At 38.0% G+C, this 18,826-nt stretch overlaps 1 protein-coding gene across 1 annotated transcript in view; it reads left to right on the top strand.

The window, feature by feature from the left end:
* The first annotated feature begins 1,424 nt into the window (after positions 1–1,424).
* The window catches only part of LOC137984372 (acyl-CoA dehydrogenase family member 11-like), a 23,669-nt gene continuing 6,267 nt past the window's right edge, over positions 1,425–18,826 (top strand). Inside the window, exons 1-14 of the mRNA XM_068831546.1 lie at positions 1,425–1,587; positions 3,029–3,128; positions 3,908–4,033; positions 4,938–5,099; positions 6,876–6,990; positions 8,259–8,311; positions 9,236–9,365; positions 9,948–10,087; positions 10,756–10,868; positions 11,533–11,668; positions 14,338–14,406; positions 16,141–16,279; positions 17,004–17,111; positions 17,521–17,619. Coding sequence (XP_068687647.1) covers positions 1,463–1,587; positions 3,029–3,128; positions 3,908–4,033; positions 4,938–5,099; positions 6,876–6,990; positions 8,259–8,311; positions 9,236–9,365; positions 9,948–10,087; positions 10,756–10,868; positions 11,533–11,668; positions 14,338–14,406; positions 16,141–16,279; positions 17,004–17,111; positions 17,521–17,619 — 1,615 coding nt within the window. The 5' untranslated portion in view covers positions 1,425–1,462. The remainder of the gene's footprint in view (positions 1,588–3,028; positions 3,129–3,907; positions 4,034–4,937; positions 5,100–6,875; positions 6,991–8,258; positions 8,312–9,235; positions 9,366–9,947; positions 10,088–10,755; positions 10,869–11,532; positions 11,669–14,337; positions 14,407–16,140; positions 16,280–17,003; positions 17,112–17,520; positions 17,620–18,826) is intronic.

Below are 18,826 nucleotides of genomic sequence, written 5' to 3'. Positions count from 1 at the left end.
TATTGTAGACACTGAAGAGAGCTGTTCCCATTGTAGACAGTGTAGATAGTTGTACCTACTGTAGACACTGTAGATAGCTGTTCCCATTGTAGACAGTGAAGATAGCTGTACCTACTGTAGACAATGTAGATAGCTGTTCCTAATGTAGACACTGTAGACAGTGTAGATAGCTGTTCCTATTGTAGACACTGAAGAGAGCTGTTCCCATTGTAGACAGTGTAGATAGCTGTTCCCACTGTAGACAATGTAGATAGCTGTTCCTACTGTAGACCCTGTAGATAGCTGTTCCCATTGTAGACAGTGTAGATAGCTGTTCCTACTGTAGACGATGTAGATAGCTGTTCCTACTGTAGACAGTGTAGATAGCTGTTCCCATTGTAGACAGTGTAGATAGCTGTTCCCACTGTAGACAATGTAGATAGCTGTTTCTACTGTAGACACTGTAGATAGCTGTTCCCATTGTAGACAGTGTAGATAGCTGTACCTACTGTAGACACTGTAGATAGCTGTTCCCATTGTAGATAATGTAGATAGCTGTTCCCATTGTAGACAGTGTAGATAGCTGTTCCTACTGTAGACACTGTAGATATCTGTTCCCATTGTAGACAGTGTAGATAGCTGTACCTACTGTAGACAATGTAGATAGCTGTTCCTACTGTAGACACTGTAGATAGCTGTTCCCATTGTAGACAGTGTAGATAGCTGTACCTACTGTAGACACTGTAGATAGCTGTTCCCATTGTAGATAATGTAGATAGCTGTTCCCATTGTAGACAGTGTAGATAGCTGTTCCTACTGTAGACACTGTAGATATCTGTTCCCTGTAGACACTGTAGATAGCTGTTCCCATTGTAGACAGTGTAGATAGCTGTACCTACTGTAGACAATGTAGATAGCTGTTCCCATTGTAGATAATGTAGATAGCTGTTCCCATTGTAGACAGTGTAGATAGCTGTTCCTACTGTAGACACTGTAGATATCTGTTCCCATTGTAGACAGTGTAGATAGCTGTACCTACTGTAGACAATGTAGATAGCTGTTCCTACTGTAGACACTGTAGATAGCTGTTCCCATTGTAGACAGTGTAGATAGCTGTACCTACTGTAGACACTGTAGATAGCTGTTCCCATTGTAGATAATGTAGATAGCTGTTCCCATTGTAGACAGTGTAGATAGCTGTTCCTACTGTAGACACTGTAGATATCTGTTCCCTGTAGACACTGTAGATAGCTGTTCCCATTGTAGACAGTGTAGATAGCTGTACCTACTGTAGACAATGTAGATAGCTGTTCCTACTGTAGACACTGTAGATAGCTGTTCCCATTGTAGACAGTGTAGATAGCTGTTCCTATTGTAGACACTATATATGGGCATACATGACGGTTAAAGAATAACGTATGACTCTAATTTGCATATATTCGTGATAGCGTATCATGAAATTACGACCAGGTTGCCGAAAAAAATGGCTGAAAAAGTACAAGTTCGTGCAGAGCACAGGTTTGATGAAGCTGCTCTTCACGAGTATCTGAAGAAGAACTTGGCAGGGTTTCCCATAGGCAGTGGTCGTTTGGATGTGTTACAGTATAGGTTTGTACGTCTGCAATTTTGCCTTTAGCACTGCCATGTTGCAAGCACAGCTGAGCTCAGCTACACCAATGTAATTTGCAGTGCGATTTGGGAATGTACCTCGTTTGATGGTAGTATGTTAACTCTTGTTGGAATGTGCAAGATGTGGAAGAAGAATGAAAGCGCAGGGATGGAGTGCACTTAATAAGTTTAAATAAATAGAGGAGGATAATCAAAATTATACAGCCTTTGAAGGGTGTATAATGCTCCCGGGGGGGGGGGGGGGGAACTCCCATATGAAACAGACGGGGATGCTCGTCGGAAATTTTTAATGTAACCCCTAAAGGAGACCAATCTAGGCGTGGCTTAAGCAAATTTTGACCCCTAAAAGACACCGTTTAAAAACACAAAAATACGACACGCAATGAGTTTTAATGATAAAAGGCATAATCATCAAATGCTTTTATCTAAAAAGAAAATTTAAAAGGAATTTGACTTCTGTTTCGCTTCGCGTAATTCTGTGTTACTTCGCGGAACCCTAAACGAGACCTTGGTGGCATAAAATATTGGCGCTTTGCCCGCTTTGTCATGTGATACAAATAAAGACATGTCACCAGTTGCTTTGCTCACATGTGTTCCAACCTTTCGACGTTGTTCGGCATAGTGGGGATTTCTGCTACAGATTGTTTTCACTGTCACGCAACAAAAGCATAAAATTTAAACCGTTCAATGAAAAAAAGGTGGAACCTTGTAGGAGAGAAGTTCATAAATCACCTCTCCAATTCTCAGGTCTGTGTGTTACATCAAAACAAACTGTGATTTTGATTTTAGAATGTGATGGCATCATTGTGAAAACCTTCTATTGAGGGCCAGTGTGTCCTCATAACATCTGTGGGACTGATTTTGGAAAACTTATTTAGTATCCATGAATATAACTTTGAAACGTCGAGAGAGACCGCTGTGGAAAAGAGGAGGAAAGGAAAAAATGTCCGACATATTGAGCTATGATAAATGAAACAGAACAGATAAATTTTTTAACTGGAACGCTTATTTTTTGAACTATTTTTAAATCCTAAACAATGCAACAATAGGCCATTTCCGAGTTCATGTCTGCCTCCTCTTCAAAGCAAGTCTAAGAGCGAAGTTTTTCTTATTCAAATTAGTTTTCATTCATATGTAAAGTATAACTAATTATCAACACAAAGACTTCGCACTTAGACTCGCTTTGAAGAGAAGGCAGACATGAACTCGGAAATGGCCTATTTACAATGTAGGCCTCAGTCTGCACGTTAAACCCAGTCTACAATCTGCATTTTATACCTAGTCTGCATTTTAAACCCAATCTGCAAGCTGCATCCTGTAGTCTGCATTTTACACTGACCGTATACACAATCCCCTACGTCTCTCCTTCTGCATGTGTTAGAAATATTTATTGTGTTATTTTGCATTGCATTACTCTTAGTGAAGGTCAGTCAAATCCAACATTTTATCTGTGTAAGAATGGCAAGGAATTTGTCCTCAGAAAAAAACCATCAGGAAAGCTGCTAAAAGGAGCCCACCAGGTGAGATAAGTACTTTTATTTGTTCCCCCCCCCCCCCCTCCCCATCCTATGTGGCCCCTTGGTAGAGCAAAAAACAAGATTAAGACTGGATGTTTATATATACATGTATGTAACTGTTTGCCAAGTAGTTTACATTGTGAGCCTTAAGTTTCAAAGACTTTTTTTGGCTGAGTGACAATACATAAATTAGGGACTGGTCATTATTTACAGCTAGACTAAGAGGGGGCTGGTGGAAATGAGAAATGTGATGCTCAATTTTTTAACCCCCCCACCCCCCCCCCCCCTTATAGAGAACACAAACTTTAGTAGTGCACCCCCTCTCCAATTGAAAACAATAATAAGTGTCCAAAAAACGGTAATGAGTATTTTGGTTAACCAGTACCGACGTGACTTCCACCCTAACTAAGAACAAAATGTAAAATAATATATTAAATGTTAAATGTAAATTCAAATAAAATATGATTGTAGTGTTACAAAAACCCCAGCATTTTTCCCACTCTAAAAATAAATTGCATAATAAAATAATATCTTAACTTGCCATACCAAGAAATGGTAATTTTAATAGTTGAGGCCCTTCCAGCGGTATCAGCAGCTTACAATTTTTGCTGGCTATATATTTGAATAATTTTTTATAGCCCCCCCCCCCCCACCCTTTGGCCATGCATAAAAATTGGTGACCCACCCCCTGCTTGCACCAACCCCCCCCCCCCCCCTTGATAAATAATGACCAGTCCCTTATCTGGTTAACTATCTGCACCTTTTTCCCCCTTAATTATCAGGTTAAAAGAGAGTTTCGAATACTGTCAGCTCTACACAGTGTTTCATTTCCTGTTCCAAAGCCATACATTTGTTGTAATGATGAATCTATTATTGGGACAGAATTTTATGTGATGGAGCATGTTCCGGTAAGTCTACCCCGGTAGGTGTTGCTTACAATAACCCATTTTGTAGTTTAACATTTGAAAACAATTTCCTTTGGAGTTTGGAATCTCAATTTGAAAATTAGTACATCAATGTTAGTAGCTCAATCTATTAGGTAAAACCAGAAACCCATAAGGGTTGAAATGTGTAACGCGCGTTCACAGCTTCCGAATATTCAGTGCTAAGTACCATATTTGGAAAACCCTCGCTCCAGTTAATTTCGCGCGAGAACATTGGTGGTATTGCGTCACGGTGTTCTTGCGAACTGATTGGTTGAATGTTTCTCTCTTGTTGTTCCAGATATGGTTCTTAGCAAATTGAATATTCAGAAGCTTGTTTCCCAGCACACAAGGGGCCGTTACACGTTTCAACTCTTATGGGTTTCTGGTAAAACATCTGACTGGTGTTTCAGAGGTTGTAAGTTTGAATCGTGCCTCTGCCTCTGATTTTTCAGTTGTCCTTAGGCTAATGCCTGTCACCAAGCAAGTACGTAGTTTCTCTTTCTTCCCACGGGTACATTTTAAACATCGATAGTTGCATTTGAAAATTTGTGGGCACTTGACTTTGTAGAGCCTGTAGACCAGTAGCTAGGGCACATTGTCCATTCAGGACCTAGATAAATGGTTAAGCATCGGACCGGTGTTACGGAGGTCTTACGACTTAGGTTCAAATCCTTCCGACATCTCACTTGTCCTTTTGCTAGTCAGCAAGCAACTAGTTTTCCATACATCAGAGAAGTTTTACAGTGGAAGATGGACTCAATTATACAAGATCCCTCACCAACAAAATAATGTACTCTGAACCACAACTAACTCAAAGATCAAACTATGAGTTGTAATTTCCCAGTTGTCAAGCAGTGATGCTACTGAATTGTATCCTTTGTTGTAGGGAGATATATTTCGTACACCAAGTTTGCCCAATTGTTCTGCTGACCAACGGAAAGCTATTTATGATGCCATGGTAACAACCTTGGCCAGGCTGCATGATGTCGATTGGAGAAGTCTGGGACTGTCAGATTTTGGCCATCATACCAACTATTTGAGAAGACAGGTACATATGTAATGGACCATTCATTTTTATCCAGAAATGCTGCAGTTCTTTTGGTTGTTACCAAGAATAATAGCCTGTGGTCAGTTGTAAAACAAGCACAGTCATTCCTTTTGGGAACCATTTTGTGTTGGTAATAGACCAATTTCGATATATTAAAATGCAGTCCGAAACAAAAGGCATCATCTCAAGGCTCTGGGGAATAAATATAAGGATTTGTATGAGTTTATTCCCCAGAGCCTCGAGATGGTGCCTTTTGTTTCGGACTGAATTTTTTAAATATATCGAAAGTGGTCTATTCTATGGTGTCAAATTTCTTATACTTCGCAGATAATCAGAGAGCCATAATAGGTGACTTTCCCAGTATAGTATACCTGCCAACTTCTTTTAATTTATGGGCGTGACATTTTTCTCAGGCTGAGAGTGCCTGGATTTTTCGTAGGGCTTCGATGATGTCCGAAAGATGTCCAAAGACTTCCATCTAGCCAGTACATTGATCAACACTTCGAATATTTATAAGATAATAGATAACTCGTTGTAAGACTGGTAATATTCAATCTGGCCATTTTATCTATTTTATCTATTATTTCTCTTATTTATAACTTAAGAATGTGCATCTGATCATAGTCATGTTAAGATGTGCACTGGAAATGAAGAAAATATTATTAAAACCATGGCTTAAAATATATCGACGTAGTTGTTTAGTAAGAATCAATTCAATGTACGATATTATTCATAAAATTACTGGCTAAAACAGCGATCTTTCTCATACGAGTGGAGTTTACAATATTATTGTTGGAACATAATTCATCAAGTATTCAGATGCCAAATAAAGCCCCAGTTCTTTAAGTAATTTATATATTTTTCATAATGTGTCAGTCAATGCTGTAAGGGTTCTAACATTTCTACCAGGTGTGAGAAATTGGAACACAGGCGTGAGTAGGCGTGATATTAAAGTTTTCGATCCGCAGGCATGACTATCACGCCTTAGGCGGGACACTTGGCAGGTATAGTATAGCAGCAATGAAACATCCAGGGAATGTCGTTCTCGGTGCTGACTGAAATATTCTAGGTCCCCGATTGCAAGTGGCAAAAATACTCATTAAGTCTTAACAATTCATTATCACAAAGGCACGCTTTAATTAAGACCCCGAGTGTTGCAGGTCTTGCTGGCTGGCCAGGGTTCGAACCTGTGATCTCCCACACAGTGGTCCAGTATTCAAACAACTGAGTCGACCAGTAATAATTAACAATTAGACCCGTAGCCCACAAGGGCTACGGGTCAATAGCCCATGAGGCGAAGCTGAATGGCTATTGACCGGTGGCCCTTGAGGGCGAAGGGTCTAATTGTTTTAGTATCACCCAACTAGTCGGACAGAAAAGGCAATGATAAAGTTAGCAAATGCAAGTTGATAATATATTTATTTGGGAATAAAACGAAAGAAAACGTTATGCTTTTTGCTACTCGAGGACTATTACTAATAGTCCACAAGTAGCGTAGCCAATCAAAATGCAGCATTTGCATTAGTCCACTAGTTGGGTGATACTAATAAAGGATATTTGGAGTTTGATTAGCCAATCAGAGGGTGCGTTCAACACTATCCACTGTTTTAGTACACATGTATATACTTATTATAAAATAAGTGGTCAAAATTTTCCAACAAAAATTGCAAAAGAATCAAACAATCTGACAGGATGACACTTGAAGGGTTTTACACTTAGCCCTCTAGTAATCATTATAGCAAGACTTTCTGTGGGATATTATCAATTTTATTTTAGGTGTCAACCTGGGGGAAGCAATACAAGGCATCAGCAACACAGAAGATAACTGCAATGGAAAAGCTGTTAGTCTGGCTTCAAAATAACATTCCTACCACAAATACACAAGAAACAGGTTGGTGTATTGATTGAAATCACAGGCATACTCTGTTGCAAAAGAATTACACATAGTAATAAATTAACAGCCGAGTGTTTCTGCATCACGCTGTGCACTTTGCAAACTTTGATTGAATTTTGCGTGTTTGTGTTCTGCAAGTTCTGTAAGTAGAGATGGGGCAAGGCAAATCACATTGCCACTGTTTGGTGTACTTACAGAGCTTCACAGCTTGGAATTCCTACTCTACTTATATCATTTACAAAGCCTTAAGCACAACCTTTTCCCATGAATTCGGCTCTTAACAGAGTTACAAGACTATTTACATTAAGTGTAAGAAGGATCTTTGTTGGCAATTTTCAATACAAAGCATGTTGAAGTAGCATCTTGCCTTTATTCCACGTCATCCCTGAAAAATTCTTTATTTTTTTACCACCTCTTCCATAACCAAGCAATAAAGGGGAATGAGCTTGATACTGGATTGATGTCACAGACTGCTTTGCGTTGTTATACCACAGCTCTATGAAAAACGGTGATGAAAAGTTATTTGTGACGCCAACCCGGTTTTGAAACCATTTTCTTTCATTTCCCAGTTATGGATAAAAGTATGACCACTTTCCCCTCTTTCAAAGCACATAAAAAAGTGAATTTTGAATCAAAAGGTTCTAAAAACCACACAATATATTTGTGACCATTTCAGAGAATAAATTATGTGGAAAAGTTTGTTGAGGTAATAGGCCCTTTGAGTTTGAGAATTTTTTATGAAATGTTATTGTGTTCAAGTAAAAAGCCAGTCACGTGCGAGAAAACTATACCGCAACCAGTAACAGTGTGACTGATTTGTGGTTTCGTGTTGCTTCTGACTGGTTGCTGCACGATAGAAAATGTCAAAATCAAATCAAAGTGTTCATGGTTTTTGGATTCACACAGTAAAGCCCGTCATTTTGTATTATTTTAGCAATTTAACTGGTGGCGGTGGACTCATGATTAGTGTGCTCAACTCCAGATCGAGTGGTCCGGGTTCGGGTCATGGCCGGGGACATTGTGTTGTGTTCTTGGGCAAGACACTTTACTCCCACGGTGCCTCTCTCCATCCAGGTGTATAAATGGGTACCGGCGAAATGCTGGGGGTAACCCTGTGATGGACTGGCATCCCATCCAGGGGGGAGTAAAAAAATACTCGTAGTCGCTTCATGCCACAGAAACCGGGATAAGCTCCGGCTCTGATGGGCCACTTGGCTCGTAAACAGACTTTACTTAAAGTTTTTACACCCTGTAGTTCCTTTCAGTTCTAGTTCATGGTGACTTCAGATTGGATAACGTGATTATTCATCCCACCAAGGTAAATTTCTCTCCTAGAATCTTCAAATGATAGTGGTATCAATGTGGTTGTAGCCTTTTGTAGCTAGAATTAGGAGGATGGAAAAAAATAGATCTGTACCTTTAACCCACTGATACCTCAAACGCCCTCCGTGCCTCCAACCTCATCCCCAGGGTCTGCATTGTTGTTAAGAAGAGGCAAAAATGCAGAGACGCTGGGAACGAGGTTCAGGGGCCCCCAGTCATACTCCCAGGGGTCATAAGGTTAACCCATTGACTCCCAGGGGTTCCCCATTGACAAGTAAAATCGTCTGACGTTAGACAGAGTAAAATACTAAGTCTGGCCGGGTTCGGCTGGTTTGGACATCAAAGGGTTAAAGGTTGCAATCATTTGAAATTTATTAACTACATTGTATTTTCCTTTTTGTACTGACAATGGTATTTTGCATAGTTTAAAAGAAAGCTCAGAGATACTGTAAACTATATTCATGTTGAGTGTTATTAATTGTTATTGGAAGCAATAAAACGTTGTAAAATTAGACTGCTAAAGTTTTACATACTTAGATGCTGTAATCTGCAAAGATTTGCTGAATACAGGAAACCAAACAAAAGATTCCCAAAGATAAGCTCAGACACAAGGAAAGCACCCTACAGATGATGTAGCTTGAGGACACAGCCACGGACTGTGTTGGCGTAGGCTTTAACTTTGCCTCAAATTAATTACATGTAGCCACATTAAATTTTCTCACAGATGCATTTAGCAGTTCATTTGAGCATACCGAGAGGGCTTAGCTTCCTTTCAATAATTATACTTCTGTGCTTAGTGAATAAAAGCCATTTTAATTTGTTCTAACTTTAGGTATTTTTCTTTCTTGTTTATCATGTTGTTGAATTTACAGCTGCAATGCAAGCTGTAATTTCTAATGTCTTTGAGTATTATTTTCAGTTGTCTGTGAGTGCTGTTTTGGACTGGGAATTGTCAACCCTGGGAGATCCACTTCTTGATCTTGCCTACTGTTGTACGCCTTATCATGCTCCAAAGGACCTTCATTTTGTTTTTCCTGCCATAGTCTGTGGTGAGCTCTACCAGTTACTTATGCTCAGAGTAGACATGCAACCCAAAAAGTTTTTTTCTCAAGCTTTCTTCTTTTACCTACAAGAAATAAACACAAGGACTGACTTATAATTTAAAAAATCACTTCCGTGCATTGTGTGTAAACAGTGTTGAAATAGGCCACTTTTGATATATATATTAATAAAATTTATTACCTTGAAAGAGAGATGTAGTGGACAAAGTTAACAGAAAGTGGATGGTATCAATATCTTTCACATTCGTTGCAACTTGTTTCTGCTGTTTTTGTCCTCTCTGCTTCACTATCAAGCTGAATATTGATGTTTTCAAAAATGGCCCATTCCCAGCCATGTGGTGCAATGAGAGGACTTTGGCTTTGGGGACATTAAATTTCTCAATTTCAAACATTAGATAAATTAACGGCTAAATTTTGATAGAGTTATCAGTCTTAATTATTACAAAAATATCGTAGAAATGAAAGCACAAACTATCTCAGATGTTGTTTCAATGTTCATCATAATTATTATTCATTATAACTTACTGCAAGCATTGAAACTTTACACAATCATCTTTCTTCGTTTTTAAGAGTCAAGCCCTGGCGTTCCACCTGAAAGGGAGTTCATTTCTTTATATTGCAAGGAGCGTGGACTTGATCCCGCATCAGTATTGAAGCATTGGAATTTCTATCTAGCTTTGTCTTTTTTCAGACTTGCTGCTATCGCTCAGGTATGGACCAATGTTTTTCTGACCTGTTACTGAGGTTTGCCTGATACAGCGACAAATGAGAGTCACATTGCTTGGTGTAATAATCACGAAGTGACTCCTAGGAGTGAGATTTATAATTGAATGATAGATTTTACTCTGTCTAATAGTTTTGCGGAAATCTCAATCATCTGTACGTGGGAACACTTTGGGGGTGAACGTCCTTATTAAATGTTTTCTAGACTGCGAGCAGTCTCTTTCTTCTCCTAGACCACGCGAGCACGAACGTTAATATGAGCGTGACCCACACCACACGAGCTGGTAGTTAGACCCAAGATAGGTTTTACCCAAATTTTGCATAATGTTTTCATCTTCCACCTGGCGTTGGATATGAGGAAGAAAGGACGGCTGCTTGCAGTCTAAGTGTTTTCCAGCCTGGGTTTGAACCTGGAACCCTCCTGGACCGTAGCCTGATTCTCAACCATTTGAGCCAGCTCGTCAGCATTACCAGTACAAGTTTGAATTCTGAAAATGCATACTAAAAAAAATCAGAAAGTTTAAACCTCATGTGCACACTCAGAACTCTGACGTCAATCTGACTCCAATCTGAACATTGCTAAGAACGTGGTTTGGGATCAAACCACATGAGATTCATTTTTTGGTGAGTTGTAATTGCATGATTGTTTTTATAGGGTGTCTATGCTCGCTCCTTGCAAGGAAATGCCAGTGCCAAGAATGCGGCTGTATTTAGACAGGTTGTAGAACCATTAGCTAAAACAGGATTAAAATTGGCCCTGCAAGATGGGTAAGGAAGAATTTTGTTATAAATTATAGATTTAATATTGTAAAAACTAATACAGGTCACCTGACAACAGTCAGTGGGCAATTCTTTGTATTGTTCTTTCGTAGAGCTTCTCAAAACTCATTGTAATCTTTTTCAGGATAATTTTTTTTTGTCTCTGAAATTATTTCTCTGATATGATGAAAAATAGTATGGAGACCTTGAAATCCTCAATATTGATTTTTTTTTTTTCTTTATTTTACCATTAAAAGTCACCATCTGTTTTAATTTACTATTAATTTTTGTATGTGCCTCCTTTTAATTTGACAGTTAATCTCTTATTTTGATCCTTAACCTACTTAAATTACCTATAGCCTCTAATAATATTATCAGTACTGAATGATCAGGTATTTTGCTGGTCCTCTTTCCTTCCAAGCCTGTCGTTGTTTAATTTTCCCAGCAGATACTGCAGTTGAGCTAACTTTGGGATGGGAAAGCTAAATGTGGTAGTGATCTCAAAAATTTGTTATTAGGCTCTCTTTAGGTCACAACTAGAACATCAGAATTAACTAGCAAATGCAATGTCAAAGGTCTATGTTAACTCCTGTTGGACATACTCTCATTATTTTCCTAATTGTGCCCACATCGATGCACAAATTATATCCCCATACTCATTTTTTGTTGTAAGGGAAGGCTCATTGAGTGACAGTGTTCATGCAAGTCCCTCTGATGGCATTTCAATTTTTGAACCATCTGCAAAAGCACAAAAACTGTACAAGAAAATGAAATGTTTCATGGAAAAATATGTCTATCCTGCTGAAAAGGTTGGTAGAATCAATTACTGTGAAGGTAACATCTCTCAATGGAGCTTATGATCATAGCTGAAATCCTTAAAATCAAATTACTGAAAGACTGTCAGCCAACTTTGGATGGATTGGTCAGTGTCTGCATGTGAATGCTGTGTTGATTTTTTCTTTTTCCCCTCATTTTTCCTTTAAAGGTTACCCTGATCCCAGAGGTTTTTGTTGAGGCGCGAGAGAGCTGGAAGCGGTGAAGATGAGTTGCAAATTGGCGAGAAGGGAAAAACCTCTGGTTACCTTGGGCTGAATCTCACTTTCATGCAGACGCCAGCTGTTAAACGTGTCAAATGGATAATTACAAAAGGGACCAATGACAACTCAGCAATCACACGTCCCCTTGGTATTGCCAATGAAATGAACCAATCATATTGATTTACGTGTTTGTAAAAATATCAACCAATCCGAACCTGATGGTCAGATCCTGACCCTGGCATCTGAGATTCCCTGGCGTCTGAGATTCAAGACCAAGGTAACCAGAAGTTTTTCTCTTCTTGCTGCTTTGCAACTCGTCTTCACCGCTTCATGGCTTAAGAAAAACCTCTGGGACCATAGGCCTCGAATCGCTGGTTTGGTGATGGTTTTGGTGGTTTTGGTGAACGGGTTAACCCTTAAATACCGTAGGTGAGTTCGGATATCCCCAGCTGATGAGTAATCGTCTGGCGTTAGACAGAGTCAAATCAGTCAAGTCTCAGTCACTCTCAGGGTTCAATGGGTTAATTAACTGCCTTCTGGTCATCCTTACCATTACATGTCTGGGTAATGATAAAACAAATCTGATCCAATACATGTGCCAGGTATCATCTTGGCCTATGCACCCTCTGACATAATTATCACCAACAAATGACTGATGCATGAATAACCCATCAGATGACACACAACTCACAAGTATACCTATGCGTTGATTGACTCACTGATAATAACTTAACCCATTGACCCTTTGAACGCCCAAAGACGCCTCCAGTCCAAAATCAGCTGGCATTAGACAGAGTCAATGGGTGACTGCAGTGAGACGTCAGAATTTAACACCAGATGATTTTTCTCATCAATGGAGAACCCTTTGGTGGTGAAAGGCGGAAGAACATCCATGTTCCCTTTCCACCCAGGAGTGACACTTGATAGGGGTAACAGAAAACTAGCAACAAACATTCATGAGACTGATTTTGAAATTGAAAGAGGACTTGCCGGACTTTCTTAATTTATTTATTGTATATAACTGTGCTTACTAGCTGGTCTAGGATAGTACAAAACCTTTTAGTTTTTATAGATTTCTATTAAATAGTATGTTAAGACCAAAGAGAAAGACAAATGTAATTGGATTTTTTTATAATGCGTATTAAATGATTCATTATTGTATGATTATTTAAAATAATAATAATAATAATGATAAAATAATAATTTTATTATTATTATTATTATTATTATTATTAATTGATAATTAATAATATTTTTAATTAATGATGACATTATTTATTTTTTTAAATATTTTTTTTCATAATTCCAAAGCCCCTCCATGCATAAGCCCTCCAAAATTAATAATTATAAGCTTCCCCAAAGCAGTAACACGAAAAATCCTCTGTTAAATCGCCCCTCCAAATATAAGCCCCCCATTAGCTTGTACTTGGAAAATTGCCCTCAAATACAAAGTAAAACAGCAAAAACAGTAAATTTCCTTTCAACTATAAGGCTAGCCCAATCGATTTGGAAATGCAAATTTCCCTCCGTAGATAAGCCCCTCTGAATATAAGCCTCTCGAAAAAAAACCTTTGAAAACCTTTGAAGTAATTTAGGTTATTTAGCTAAGGACAAGTGCTCTACACGTTGGAGAGACTACAAATCAACTGAAATCAGTTCTCAGATCAAATCAAATGTTGGTTTTTGAGGAGAGGGGAAAACTGGAGTACCCCAGGGGAAAACCTCTCAGAGCAGAGTAGATAACCAACAAACTCGACCCATGTATAACGTCAATCCCAGGCCACATTGGTGGAGGGTGAGTGCACTCAGCACTGTGCGAGCTCTGCTCAGCCCACTTAAGTACGGTGTCTACTAATTCAAAGGTATTTTTGCGTGGTTTACTGAATATGCAGGAAAAGTAGATCTTAACAAGTGTTATTGAAATCCAAAAAGAAAATCAGGGGTAACCATGCATTTTTCGAAGATAATAATTAATCAACAATATTTGTATAAAGCTCTAATGCAAAGCAATGTATGGCGTTCTTTTCCAAATTGAAGCTTAATTAACTCTGAAAAATGCATGGTTACCCCAAATTTTCTTTTTGGATACCAAGAGCACTAGCTAAGTTCTGCTTTCTCCGCATAGTTTTGAACTGCGCAAAAGTATCCCTGTATTGGTAAGCATCACCCATAGGAAATCCAAGTATCTCGAGATGCGCTGAAGGTACATGTATGCACAATAACAGTAGTAGGCACCGTCCTTAAAGATTTTAATTCTGCCTGATGGGAAACCTTTTAGGGACAAAAGGGTAATAAAATGTTAATTAAGAATATCTTTCAAGTAATCAGAATAAAATACATATACAGTACTTGTAGTAATGATTTTAAATGCTTTCAGCGATATTAATTTAAGATCTTTGTTATTTCGCACTTGATCTCTCAATTTATGCTGCTTTTTTCAGGAATACTATCAGCATATAACTAATACTAGCACTCAGTGGACTGTGCCACCATTCTTAGAGGATTTAAAGGTAATTCACCTGTCTTTTGTACTAGCTGTTTTTCGAGTAGTGACAAGTTCTTATTTGTTTGTTTTTTTTTTTTTTCATTTCGGCTGAGTTTTTTTGCTGCCTAATTTGTGCAGATACATGTGGAGATAAATAATTAATTATTATTGCTTTGACAACTCAGTTTTGGCCATAGGTAATTATACGTTACTGCTAAGTGGGCTTCAAGCTTGGCCCTGGTTATCTACAGTTTAGTCCTGTCAGTCTAGATTAATACCAGGAATACCTTGGGAATACATTGCATGAATCGTCGCCATCAATATGTGGACTGAGTTTCAGTCAATTTTGACTTGACGGATAATGTTATAATTATTTTTTTCTTGGTACTCCTGATTTCCGCCCTTATCAAAACCAATGTCTATGGTGTACTTTAAATGGTCCAGGGAGTACAGCCATTAGGAGACTAAATCTTGCTTTGCTGTGTTGTCCCTCGCCTAGTTTTAGCATAATTTGCATTTAGTTAATATTTAAATTAAAATATTAGTTTAATAGAGGCATGTCAAACCACATCACCTAGGTTCTTGTATAGTTGTCTTTCATAAGTGGTGAATGTATTACTACCGTAATGCCAGCTGGTATCCAACTGGCTGACTGTTTACAGAGAGTATAGACCTGTTTTTCACATTAATGGTGGCCAAGTAGAATATTCCTTTGTTTTAATGCTAATAAGCCTTTCTACCATGGCTCTGATGAGCAAAATTCGAAAACAATTTAAAAAATTTTTTAAAAACTAAATTAGTGAGCAGCACTCTGCAAACTGTATCTGTAAAACTTGTTTATTCCCTGACGCGTTTCATCTAGCTATTAAGTAAACGTAGACTTCTTCAGGAGTTAAATTACAATTATAATACATTATGGTTTTAGCTAAAACCATGGCCCCAAAACATTGTTTCTCACGCCTTGGCCTAATATTTCACAGCTGTGCCTGTTCCCTTTCAAAAATCCGGTCAAACCTTAGAGTTGGTAGCCGTCATATTTGCCATCAGATATGGTTTTAATTAAATACAGGCGTTTAATATATTATTGTGAAACTCCCTGAAGAAGTTTACGTTAGCTGGACGGAACGCATCAGAGAATAAACAAGTTTTACAGACTGATACAGTTTGCAGAGTGCTGCTGATCATTAGTTCAGTTTTTAATTTTTTTTTTTTTAAATTTAAATTAGTATCGGCTAAAATGACACCAGTAGGTCTAATCAACATAAACAAATAATAAATTGGCTGCCATGCAGTTATGAAAGTGATCAACAGTGGAGTTGATTTTGGGATCTGACTAAAGTGAAATCCGCTTAGTAGGGAGAGCAGACTTTAAACCTCAGAATCAACTACACGGAAATTCAGCTTTAATTCTCAAGAACTGGTTTACCTTGCCTTGGCACCTTATTCATATATTTTTCTTTATGGTAACCCTTTGACGTCTAACGTCAGAGTATTTTACTCTGTCTAACGCTAGACGATTTTACTCGACAAATTATGGGGAACACCCAAGAATTAATGGGTTAATAACTCAATGAAAAACTATGTCCCATTAATAAACTAAAATTAATAAAAAATGCATCCAGTATGTATAATGGGGATTTTTGGCAATATGTCGTGATCAAAGAAATTTTATGTCTGATAGACAGTTTTTTCCCTGGGAAATAACTAATGAGATTTATTATTATTAATAATAAATAAATGTAAATTTTAAATAAAACAGAAAGAGGCCCAGTCAGAGGGATTGTGGAACCTTTTCTTACCAAGCGAGTCAGATTTGAGACAACTGGATTATGCCTTATTAGCAGAGTTGACGGGCAGATGTCCTTTTGCTCCAGAAGTGTTTAACTGCAGTGCTCCAGGTAAGTCAATTCACCATGTATGAAAAGTAGGCTTATCAAATTTGATTACATTCACAAGTTGTCCCTATTACATTAAGTTATCTCTTAAGAATTGCCTTCCAAATCTAAGTGATATTACATCATGCAACAGCATTTTACATTTTTCAAATCTGAATTTTAAGATTTCAATAACAGACTGGTTTTAGATCTATAAACAGTTAAGAGTAAAAATCAACTGGTGATAGTAGGTTAAAAATATGACGTTTCAATGGCTCATTCGTCATTCATAAAACTAGAGCTGGATCTTGTTACATAGTAAAATGCTTGTAAAAAACATATTGCATGCAATCAAAAAGAAATGCAATGTACATGGAATGTAGTACAGAGTGTCTGAGTTAGGTAAATAGTTTTGCCTTGATTGAGTCAGATTAAGTATAATTTTTCGGTAATAATATTGTGAAGAAGAGCTCCCCAAAAAGTTAATGTGACATAACATTCCGTAATGGTGATGTATGACTCGACAGACTTCACCTAGTACTTACCGATCAACTGTTATCAGTTGTTATCAGATGCGTATAGGATATATCACTTGCGTAATTTACAACACACCAGACAATCTAATTGAAGGTGCAGCCTGCATGTGAAGTTGCAACCTCCTGCGTGGGCCACCAATTGAGTACCAATTGTGCCTTATTGCACACATTATGTGTTTCTGATGTTTATTAGTTTCATGTCTTGCCTGCAGACACTGGAAACATGGAAGTTCTTCATTTATATGGGACAGAAGAGCAAAAGAAACAGTGGCTTGAGCCTCTTCTGAGGGGTGAAATTAGATCTATTTTTTGTATGTCAGGTAAAGATTTTTTTAGATATTCTTTAGATTTGCCCTTTACTGTGAGATATGCTGATAACATTTCATTACTAAAATTAGAACAGTACTACATTTCTTTACTGAAATTTCATTGCTAATGCAATTTCAGTAATTGCCTTCGCCATAGAGGCTTTTCAGGGCCAATGAAATAAAATCAATGAAACAACAAAAACAGCTGTTAAAAATTCCAGCTGGCCGGAGGCAAACCAGTTGGCTCTTTATAAGTCCAGCTGACCAGGGACTAACAGGAACAAATTCAGCGAGTGGTCTGAACAGGTCTTAAACGCGAGATCTCCACGCCCTGACCATTTGGCCACATTGCCTCCATTCAGATTACCACACATCACAGGTACCTCACAGCACAATTTTCAAGAGAAACATCATTTTGCAGAACCTGATGTAGCCTCCTCTGATGCAACAAACATGGAGTGTGAGATCAAAAGGGAGGGAAATGAAATTGTCATTAATGGAACAAAATGGTGGAGTAGTGGTAATATACTTTCTCTATTATCTTATCATTTATGCAAAACAATGACTGTCTTACCTGACAACACCCATACATGATGTACCACAGGGGGCCCGGACAAACTGTGTGACCGTTAATATCTTTCACATAATTTCGAAAAATGCAAGATATCGTAGTGGTATAATGATCACGTATTATAATAACAAAATAAAAGTATTTTTACTTGAAGTATTGTTTGTGCTATCCTTGTGGCTGACAACGACGAATTTTAGTGATTTGAAGGGTGAGCGGTGAACATCGAACACAAACCCTTCAAATCACTAAAAGTTGTTGTTGTTAGCCACGAGGATTAGCATTATAAACAACACTTCAGGTAAAAATACTTTTATTTTGTTATAATTAGCACTACGATATCTTGGATTTTCTCGAAATTATGTGAAAGATATTAACGGTCACACAGTTTGTCCGGGTCCCCTGTCGATGTACTTACATGTTTCTGGTCAACTCAGCTGACCAGTTGGCTTTGGTTGAATGATCTATTTGCTAGGTGGCTCGATCATTTTATCTTGCCTAAAGACATATTAGACTTGGATGACCTATGACGGTGAAGTAGATGAAAACGTCACCTCAAAATAGAACTTTGCTTTACCATAAGTCTCTCTCCTTTATTCCGCCTTGTTCATTCCCTACAATGTGGGCGAAGTACAGTGTGTCCTAAGAATAAATTGGTATGAGCGATTTCAGTGATTGTAAATAGAGAATGAAAGATTCTCTGGACATTGCATTCCTACGTTGTCGTCAAAACCTCAAGTTTGGTGATTTCACATCATCGTTATGCAGTCAGTACAATGTACCACAAAAATATGTCCCAAAATGCGTGCGGCACATACAGCACAATAATATTATCTTTCCTCTTTTAACCAATATGATATCATTGTTTTTTGCCATTGGTGTTGCCATCGCGGTCATCATTTCTTCAGCTCCCTATTATTTATGTAAAATACAACTATAAAGAAGAGAATTTACTGGTTTCATATGCAGCTCAAATTTAGTTTCAAATCTCAACAACGCAACTTGTGATTATTATTTTAGTGTGGAATAAATTAACTGGGGTTCATTGGCGAAATATGAAAGAATAAATTGGTTTGTGAATTTTTAACATAAAAAAAATGGATCCGTATCATAGAAGTCAGTTTACGATGCAAGTGGCCCATCAGAGCCGGAGCTTATC

The sequence above is a fragment of the Montipora foliosa genome, chromosome 14 (assembly GCF_036669935.1).
Source record: "Montipora foliosa isolate CH-2021 chromosome 14, ASM3666993v2, whole genome shotgun sequence".
Classification (NCBI taxonomy): domain Eukaryota; kingdom Metazoa; phylum Cnidaria; class Anthozoa; order Scleractinia; family Acroporidae; genus Montipora; species Montipora foliosa.
This window is presented reverse-complemented; position numbering and strand designations above follow the sequence as displayed.